Source organism: Stylophora pistillata, chromosome 14 (assembly GCF_964205215.1).
Source record: "Stylophora pistillata chromosome 14, jaStyPist1.2, whole genome shotgun sequence".
Classification (NCBI taxonomy): domain Eukaryota; kingdom Metazoa; phylum Cnidaria; class Anthozoa; order Scleractinia; family Pocilloporidae; genus Stylophora; species Stylophora pistillata.
In genome coordinates, this window is record NC_142532.1 from 15,029,879 (window position 1) to 15,039,790 (window position 9,912).

Sequence of the window (9,912 nt, forward strand, 5' to 3'; positions counted from 1 at the left end):
GTCTGAAAGAAAGAAGGCATTGTACAAACTTTTGCAAGTCTCAGATTGGATACAGCTGATATCACTAATTAAAAGTGGACATAATTTTCTCCTCCATTCTGATATCTAAATTATTTTCACCATCATTTGGAACCATTGCCACTCTAATGTGACAGTTTTCAAAGCGACGCTATATAGACAGGCAAATTGCGAGCTCAGTCTGGCGTGGCTATCATGATCATTACAACATTTAAACTTTTCAATGTTGTTTGCATTGTCCATGAATAACACAAGAGAAGAAACAAATCTAAACGAGCAAAACATTTGCAGTTCTAACCACAGACAGAATACATCTATCGGAAACGGAAAAAGCATCAAAAGGGCCAGAGGAAATGCACAGACTCTCAGAACACATCTTAAGTAGAACATGCCCGGGCAGGTTTCGCTATCTTAACTTGCATCAACGTTCGAAGGTCGAAAACGACCAAAAATAGCTTTAATTGTAATAATCCTCCTCTACTTCTCTTTTGGCTGTTTATTTAAGTCAAAACCACTACACTGTTGAAAGCTGTGAACGAAAGCAATTGGTCTGATACTTTAGATGAAAAAAGTTACTTCCGCAAACCATACTTCCTCGTAAATCCCATGACCTAGAGTGAAAACCTGACAGCCAAGCGAAGCAAGTTACTAATCCTATAATGGTTGTTATCACCAGTTTATTAATACTCTTTAGTGCTATGTTGACTGTGTAAAGCATGCAAAATGATAGTGACAACGGAAAAGCCTAACTTTATTCCGTCGTTTGCAAATTTAACGATTCCTGATAGATTACAGCCACTTGACTGCACATAAACTGTTCTAGGCTAAATCAACATAAAAATTCATTCTCAAGGATGGTTGTAAAAGATTTGGAATAGCATCCCAGGAAACTTAAGGAATCTTCCAAAACATATTTTCAAGAAAAAGATAATATTATTTCAAAATCTTCAAGTTCAGGATAGTTATGTTGACGTAGAACAAATAATCAATGATGTGTCGAAAGTTAAATCCAGTTAATAGTAGTGTATAACTTATGCATTCTTCTATTTATTGCCATGTGTTTCTGTTTCTGTATTTTTATCTCATAGTGTCATTTCTGCTTTACTAATTTGATATTTAACTTCTGTTTAGTGTATATTTATTGAATCTTTTGTTGAGCCGAGATTTATTTAAGATGTTTTAGCGTCTGCACACTGCCCGCCGAGACTAGCTCTGCTATTTGTGGGTAGTGCGTCATTATGTTAAGTGTCATTCACCGAGTGTCAAGTGCCGTGTTATTATAAAAAGGCAATTATTATAAAAAAGGCTATTGACTTGATTCGGAAAGCTCTGTTGCATTCTTGAAGATGCAACACAACGATAACGACTAAAATTCGCATGTTCTATGGGAAGCTATTTTCTTTTTCATGATTCATTTGTTCTTGCTCGACTGCAAACGACCGCCTCCGAGTTTGTCCACATAAACTGATTACATGGTTTGTGAAAGCATATGATTATACCTGGGATAAAGAAAGCAAGGCGTTTAAAACTTTTGCAAGCCTCAGATGGGATACCGACAAAACACTGATGCATCAACTTTGGGAGGTCGAAAATTTTTAAATAGCATGAATTGCGATGATATTCCTCCCACCTCTTTTTGTCCGTTTATGTTGTTGAAACCAATAAAACTGTTTCAAACTGTGGACGAAAATTATGGCTTCGATGCTTTTGCTAATAAAAACAGTTAATTTTGCCAACAGAAGAGCAAAACTTTTAAGTCATAACAACGTAATACAGACAAAATAAATCATTCGGTGATGAAAAGTAGCATGAAAAGCGTCAGCGGGCATATATAAACAAAGCCAAGAGCACATTTAACTTATAGAAACATTTTCCATTTGGACAGCATAGTTTAAAACATTCATTTGCCTTAAATGCGCGGACAACAAAAAGTTATTTGAGCTGGAAAACTTCTTAGTACACGTCGCATTTTTAAGGAAGTATTTCATTAGTAACAACAAGAAAGTGCAAATCTAATAAAGCAAAATATTTACAGTCATTTTACAGATATGATTTATTATTTGATGATGGAAATAGCTTCATAAGCGCCACAGGACGTGCACGAACTCTTAGAAGTTATCGTTAAGCGAACATGTTGGGGCAGGCTTTGTTATATTGACTTGCATTAACTTTTGTAAGCCGACGGATAACGACTAAAAATAGCATAAATTGTGATAATGTTTCTCGTTCCACATATTTGGCTACTTAATTTAGTCGATACCACAAAACTATTTCATGCTGTGAACGAAAGTAACTCTTCCGTTGTTTCAGATATAAAGAAAACTTTTAGACAGGGGTCGCACTTGCGCTTTTGGTGTTTACATTGGACATAAAATATGTCATCGCGTGCTTGCGACAAGTGCATGCGACCCTTTTGTCGCAACCAGACATAACTATGTCCGAAGGACCTAAAGATAAAAAAAGCCGATGTCCTGCCTCGAGGCAGGTCATATCTCGTCTTATCGCCTTAAAATAACAATTTTTGTTTTTCTTCTGTCGCAACGTCGATAAAATCTGAAATACTAGCAAAAATTTGGATTTTTGCAGTTCTGCAAAGACAACACGTGAGCACAGCTAGCTATCAGTTCAATATTTTAGTCACAGGTTTTCTTGACGCACGTTTTATCTGGTCCCTATTGCGAATTTCAACCTATACCAATTTCCAAATTTGCACTATTCACCTGATTATTCTCAGTGTGGGAATGACTTGTTTTCACCCTAAGTAAGTAAGTAAGTAAGTAAGTAAGGACTTTATTTATAGAGGGGGACACGTAACAGCTGAAAAGCTGACAAACCTGTGGCCCTCTAACTAGATTATACAGCATTACAAAAAACTGATAAATAAATAAATATATAAATAATTACAAAATTCTATGATAGAAGTAGCATGATATATTAAAAATATTCAGAAAGATAAAATCAATTTATAAAAAATTAAAATTAGATAATGTGCTATTGCTTAATATTGTTTCAAAGTTGTCCAGGTTTTTATATGAGCTTATAAAATGCTTTTTCACAGCTGTTTTGAATAATTTTATACTAGGCTTATTTAATTTTGATATCATGGGGAAGGCTGTTCCATAACTTAACTGCGTCAACACTGAATGCCCTGCCACCATCGTTATTTCTCAGGTATTTGGGACACACTAAATTTAAATTGCCATGTCTAGTAAACCTATTGAGTACAGAACTGTTCGTTTTGAGCAAGTCTCTGATGTAAATCGGTACATCGCCTTTAAGGCTCTTAAAAATCATTGTACACCTATTTAGTTTGATTTCATCAAAAAAAGGCAACCAGCCTAGTTTACTAAAGTTTACAACACTTCTAGAATAAGAGTCCACTCCAAGAATTACTCGGGCAACCCTTTGGCTCGCAGATATTTTCCCATTTTTTCGCATCCTTCGACGTCGCGGTTTAAAGCGGCAAGAGCCAACATTTGCCGTTGGCGAGTGTTGTGCAATGCGTACAAATCAATAAGGTTTTGCACATTGAACAAATTCAACAGAGAATGAAGAAATGTCGCTAATAAAAATGGCACCAGCTTCATGTCTACAAAGTTTTATTTGGTGCTCTTTTCACGCGTGAAATATTGAGAGTTGACAGTCTGGTTTCAAATATCATTTATGTCGCACAAGTGCGACCTCCATGACTCCCGTGGTGTAAATGTCGCGACGTATTTGTGGGACATCTTATAACGCGACATAAAAAAAATAAGGCCAAAGTGCGACCCCTGCCTTAGTCCTACAAATCATGCTTCCTTGTTTAAACCCTTTGACCTCTTGTGGAAACCTGATATATAACTGACAGCTAAGCAAATTGCTTGTCCTATCGTAGTTTTTATCTGAAATTCATTAAGACTCTTCAGTCCTGTGTGAACTATCTAATACAAGCAAAAAAAGTGTAAACGGAAGAGCAAAACTTTTGTAGTCGTGACTTCATAGCTATCTATCAACAGATAAATAATCGGGGGGGGGGGGAATTAGAAACACTCACACCAGTGGAAATCACAATCACGATCTTCCTTGTAATCTGGTGTCCCGGGTTCAAGTCCTCTACCCTGCCACTTACTGGATTTGTTCTCAGTTCCCCCTCGGCTGTGTTCTGTAAATAACCCACCGATCTGCCTCCTGCCTTTGGCGATTTTCAAGTACTTAGTTAGGGAGGGCCAATATGTAAACTACTGGGCTACCGGTAACAATGTATTTCACCCTCGATATATAAAGGTTTTTTTTCTTTTAATCAAGACTCCTTCCACTTTCAATTAAATTTATTTGCAGACTCGCAAAATCTAGCCTCGAGCTTAGTTCAAAAGGAGTCGTTTCCCATTTTTTTAAACAGATTGTATTGTTTTTTGTTCTGTAATGTTGTTGTTGTTGTTGTTTTTTTTTTTTGGTTTTGTGTTTTTTTTTCTGGGGGTGGGGTGGGGTTTGGTAGTTGATTGTTGTTTCTATGTTTGATTTCGTTTTCTCGTTTTTCGTTTTCTTTTTTAGATGTCAAAGGAAAAGGTAAGTTGGTTTCACAAACTATAATTGTATCATCCTAAGGGCTTGCTAAATACTGAGTCATAAGCCACATTTTTCCGTTTCGAAGAAAAAAGGAATCGCCATTATCCCCACCAAACGCTTTTTGGATCTCACTTTCAAGCACCACAGAAGACATACGAGTCTCAGGTTTTAATTTTTCTTGTGTTTCTACTTGCTGGGTGTTTATTTTATTCCATCAATGAAAGACAACAAAAAAATACATGTAAAACAACTAAGTGCCCCCTTACTACGGGTTATTCCTATCATTCCGTGGCTCTTTGAAAAAAAGGAAGGAACCAAGATAATCCTCCGAACCCCCCCCCGCCCCTCCCACCATCTTCCCAATTACAAGAAGGTCTGAAGTTTAATTACCTATGGGAAACATCTCTCCCTCAATTTTATTCTTATGTTTTGATATGCCAACGTTCAATTTTTAGACAGTCAACATCCATGTGACGTACAATGAAACAAAGAGAATCATTTCCTTTCGAAAAGGAGGAAATGTACTGGAACTCAAGAACGAGTTCTTACAGAAGTTCTCGGACGTTTCACCTCCCACTGTTCCTCCGGAACAAGTAAATCTTCAGCGATATGATCATGAAGATTTCAAGATTTCGTGGATCTTGATGATGGATACGAGCTTTCCAAAGACCTTAAAGTTAGGGCACCCCTTATGGAGAACAAGCAGGTACAGACGTTTTGCGCTGTTTCGGATTCATATAACCTAAAGTATTTTGGTATAACAACTAATTACAAAACTAATTAATCGATGGAACTTCGGTCACAATTTCTTGAGCTCGAGTAAATGTGATTTTGAGGACTAGCACTTTGAGGCTTTAAAATGGTATATGGAGGTTTCGCCTCATTGCGAGCTCGCCCTCAACAACAACAAGTTTTACAACGAACTATATCAAAGTTCCATGAACACGCAAATTCCTAGCCATGTTGAGCAATGATCAACGTGCACATTTCGTGTTTTGATACTGAGCCACTCGTCTCAAGTAGAGCGTTTCATACCAATTTGACCAAGCGGTTGACTCAAAAAAAAAAATTGGCATTTTGACCAAAATTTATTTTGATCAGTGCAATAGGCGGATTCATGCTGACGTCATTGTTTACATTTTTGCTCATTTGCATACGGCTTTGCGTAAAGAAGGAAGCATGTTAGATACAAATTGACCTCATGCAGCTAAAGAGCTAGAAAACCTTAGTACATGGTGAAATTTTTAGCTCTTTGGGTGTAATATTCAAGAAGAAATGGTCCATCAAAAACTGCAAGACTTCTGGGTGGCAAAAGCGCTAATGAGCTCATTCATTCTATGTAAAATTTTGAGTTTTTAAACCCGTGTAGCACAAAAAGTATTCAATGCATCAGGCTCGTACTCAGTGGCCGAGTTAATCGTACTTTGATCTTTCGATATTCAGAACTGATTTATTCTTAGCTCCATCAGAAACTGAATTGCTTATGCTAATGAGGCAAATATTGTAAACAAGGATTCCCCTATAGAAAAGGAATACGATCGCTATTAGGAAACGAGTTGAAATATTTTGGGGTGAACGTGTTGAGATGGAGACGAACTTGCTTTATTTCAGGACATTCCGTTGTATCCGCTTGAGGCAAACATCTCTGGAGGGATTAACGACTATTTGAAGGTCCATCCAGTCACGATAAACACCACTTACCGACTGTGGAGCTTAGTAAGCAAGATCAATGATGGTATTATGATGAGGAATCCTTCAGATGATTTTGTGATTTGCAATGGAAGTTTTAACATGGCCCAAGATGACAATGGTAGGTAGCACATCATGTTCGACTTCACAGCATAGGTAAGCTAAATTCTAAACGCACCTGATGTGCTACAGAAGGTAACGAGTGCGTTTCTTTGGCTTTCTAACTTTCGTCCTCCTCTATTAGCCTTCAAGAAAGCATAAAAAAAAAAAAATTAATTAATAAATAAAACACGTTTCAAACACCATAGGTACGTTGTCGGCAAGTTGAAGAGAGGTGGCTCTTTTTCGGGAGGGGAAGGGGAGGGGGGGGGGTGGTTTAATGAACATGATGAGATTCCTCTCCAATTTTCACTCCATTTCATACCTAAATGGCATCTAAAATGTAAGATAAGGTTTGAAGTATTTCCAGGATGTCGCGCAAGGCAGCCTCTCCTCTGCGTCCTGACGGCTTGCCGAACTTTAAAATATTTTTATTTTACCTTTAGCTCGAATGGAAACTATCGATGAAACAAGGCAGCACACGTTTTATGTGGCTTTCCTGTTCAAAGACACAAACACAAAGAAGCAATTTGTACTGACTGGAACTGGGAGAGGAGACCAAATCATATCCGAGGTAAGAATAATATTTTCACCCATCCATCCTTTCACCATTTGTTTGTTCGTTCTTTCTTTTGTAATCGTTCATTGTTACCGGCCACTAACTGATTAGATCCGTTATGCTTTAGTTTGTTCACAGTTTAGTCTGTTATTTCATCATTTGCCAAAAAAAAGATTCCTTTTCTTAGGTCACCCTCTTTAAGATGTAAGATTCAGTAGGCTGTCTCTGGTGACTGAGGATATATGAAAATCATATGGGTGCACCGCTGTGGTTTTGAGAAATGTATACGAAAGCGTACAAGCCTGAATTTTTTCAAGCCTTCTTAAGTAGTGCTCATCCCCGCAAGGATCACTTTCAAACACACGGATAAGTGGTTTCATTAAATCGATGAGATAAACTCTTTATGCTGGCCAATTTTCACTATCAATTCAGTTGATAAACCAAATTATCTTCCAATACTTTCCCTCCTTCCCCTCCCCCTGAAACGCATGAGAGGCCAGTTCCTTTATTTCAAAGCACCATTTAAGGTCTATCAGAAACTCTGTCAAAATCGCGCAGTGAAGGAAGGGGGAAGGGATGGAGCTGTAATTTATATTCACGGCTCTCTAAGACACTGCTGCATTCTTAATAATTTAAAGTTGTTTCCTATCTAGGAAGTACCATTGGGAGGAAGTATTTCGGACGAAAGTCTCTTTGAACCTGTGTACTTCTGGAGCTATACAATGTTCAGAAATTGTTTCTACACCAACTACTATTTGGGATGCGACCACACTGGTAAAACAAGTTTGGTCGAAAATTGGGACACCAGCTATCCGAACCCTCAAGCTCTTTTTATCCTTAATAAGTTTTGATTTGACAAACCAAGAGGCAGAGGGGAATATTGGCTGCTTGCTCAAATCATTTTTACAATCATTCCAATAACCATTATATAACATTATACTATTATTGGCTTTCAGATTATGACCAGCCTCATTCCTTGCATTATGACTGATTTTTTTTTTGAGATAATCAATGTGATCATTAATCTTGTGTGGGATAGGGATAACACAAACTGTTTGCTAGCACCTTAGTCAGCGTGCCAAATGTCTTACAGTCCAGTCCTGAGAAAACTTGTTGAATACCTTTTTGCAAAGCTTTATGTGGCTCTGTACTCTTGCTGATTTTGGGGAGAAAGGAGTGTCATCTCTGATCCTGAAAATTGCCTTATCAGTTGAAGAAAATGTTATTGTCTGTAGAAAATGTCATTGTAGTTTGATGTCATTAGATTAATAAACTTTGATGTTGGAAAATGTTTCGAGATGTTTCTATCAAAGCTTTGAAATTCCATTCAAAAGAAGTTTTGTTCAGATTTTTCACAAAATGTTTAATTAAAGGTCGCATATTAACGCAAACATCCAACCAACCAAACAACAACCAGAGCAAAGGTTAAAAACAAACAAACGAGAACAAACAAACGAAAACAAACAAACGAAAACAAATTATTAAGCTTTGACCTTAGCTTCTTTTATTTCTCCCCGACTCTTTTCCTCTTCAGCCCCACGACCAGACAGAACGTAAAAAGTTGTACCCTTTTCTTGCAAAGAACATCAAAGACTATATCCATTACAGGTGAAATGGCTGAAAATATCGATAAAAAGAAGCAACAGCGTAAGATAACTACATCGATAATTTCCTCGCTATCTTCGGTTTAATACGCACCCTTAAAACTCGCGTTTTTACATGACGTATTGTGACTGTTAAAATTTTTTTTTTTTAAATTCATTTGAAAATAAGGAGCTTTTGCATACCTACAAATAATAAACAAACAAACCATCCAACAAACTTCATTCCTGAATAAGAAAAAAAAAAACATTACGAAGGACGCTAACAACGATACATAAAACAGATTAAACAGATGAAAAAAATATGAGAAATATAAAAGTATAATTAAAGTAGCTATATACGAGCACGTTTCTCCACGAACCCTACTTTAATTGATTATGGTGCGAAGGTTGGTTGGTAGGCTTCTCGTAGAAGAGATGTGAAATGAAGAAAAAAAAAATCCCCTTTACCGAGAGCAAGACATTTCTTAGGTAATATGTTTAGTTTAGATTTTTTCTTTTTCTCGTCTATCAATTAAACTATCTCCTCAGTACTTCAGCCTACAATGATACATAGTTAGTTATCAACTTGAATTTGATAAAGCTAGATAAACTAATTCAGCGAATTTTTCGGGCCGAGATTGTAGTAAAACATAAGTAAAAGGCATTTTTTTTCTAACTGGTATATTTTATATTCGATTGGAGCACCCCTATACAAACATATTTCCTTCCCCCCCCCCAACCCAACAGCATCAACCCTCCCTTCCCCCTTTTAGTGTCAGCTAGTTACCGTTTGTACTCGATAAGTTGTCAGCTGTTCTGAGTTCTGAGCAGGATTAAATTGATTGCATGCAATTCAATGCATCAACAAGTTTCTGTTAAGAATGATAAATTCCTTCTTTCACCATCCACTTGCACGTGCGCGTGTAGGTCCTTATAACACAGGAAAAATCAAATGTGATTAACTTAAAGGTTTTTTTTTAGCTACTATGGGTGGCACTAATTCTTGAACATCCTCGTTTAGTTTTTTGTGATTTCTTTTCTGTTTCTTTTCTTTCTTTCTTTTTTACCCCACCAACACTCCATTAATAAATTTACTATGGTTTTGTAGTGGAAAAAAAATACACCCAAATAACGTGACATGTATACACCATGGACAAGACAATTCCAGCAAATACCCCGGGGATTATTTTTATGATTGGTTTTATTGATTAAGTCTTTAAGGAAGTGTCAGTTTGTGTTATACTTACATTGTCATCGTGTGTTCCGAAAAGGCAACTTGTTAGAACAAGAAGAATGATTTTCAGCATGACTTGTGAAGGAAGAAAATCTTCTTACAGTGATATTCAATGGTGGAAAGTTTCCCAAAGGATATAGAGTCGCGCAAGACGTAACAAGAATAAGTTTGCGTGCGCTTGTTGT

The 9,912-nt window shown here is 37.0% G+C and overlaps 1 protein-coding gene across 2 annotated transcripts in view; it reads left to right on the forward strand.

Moving 5' to 3' along the window:
• Positions 1 to 8,199, forward strand: part of LOC148716740 (uncharacterized) — an 8,769-nt gene extending 570 nt beyond the window's left edge. Inside the window, exons 1-4 of one of the 2 annotated variants that reach the window (XM_088744215.1) lie at positions 5,108 to 5,269; positions 6,175 to 6,373; positions 6,798 to 6,925; positions 7,564 to 8,199. In XM_088744215.1, coding sequence (XP_088600341.1) covers positions 5,255 to 5,269; positions 6,175 to 6,373; positions 6,798 to 6,925; positions 7,564 to 7,761 — 540 coding nt within the window. In that variant the 5' untranslated portion in view covers positions 5,108 to 5,254 and the 3' untranslated portion in view covers positions 7,762 to 8,199. Of the gene's footprint in view, positions 1 to 4,548; positions 4,564 to 5,018; positions 5,270 to 6,174; positions 6,374 to 6,797; positions 6,926 to 7,563 lie in introns of those variants that run through there. The other variant, XM_088744216.1, reaches the window with a different exon arrangement.
• Positions 8,200 to 9,912: the final 1,713 nt, after the last annotated feature.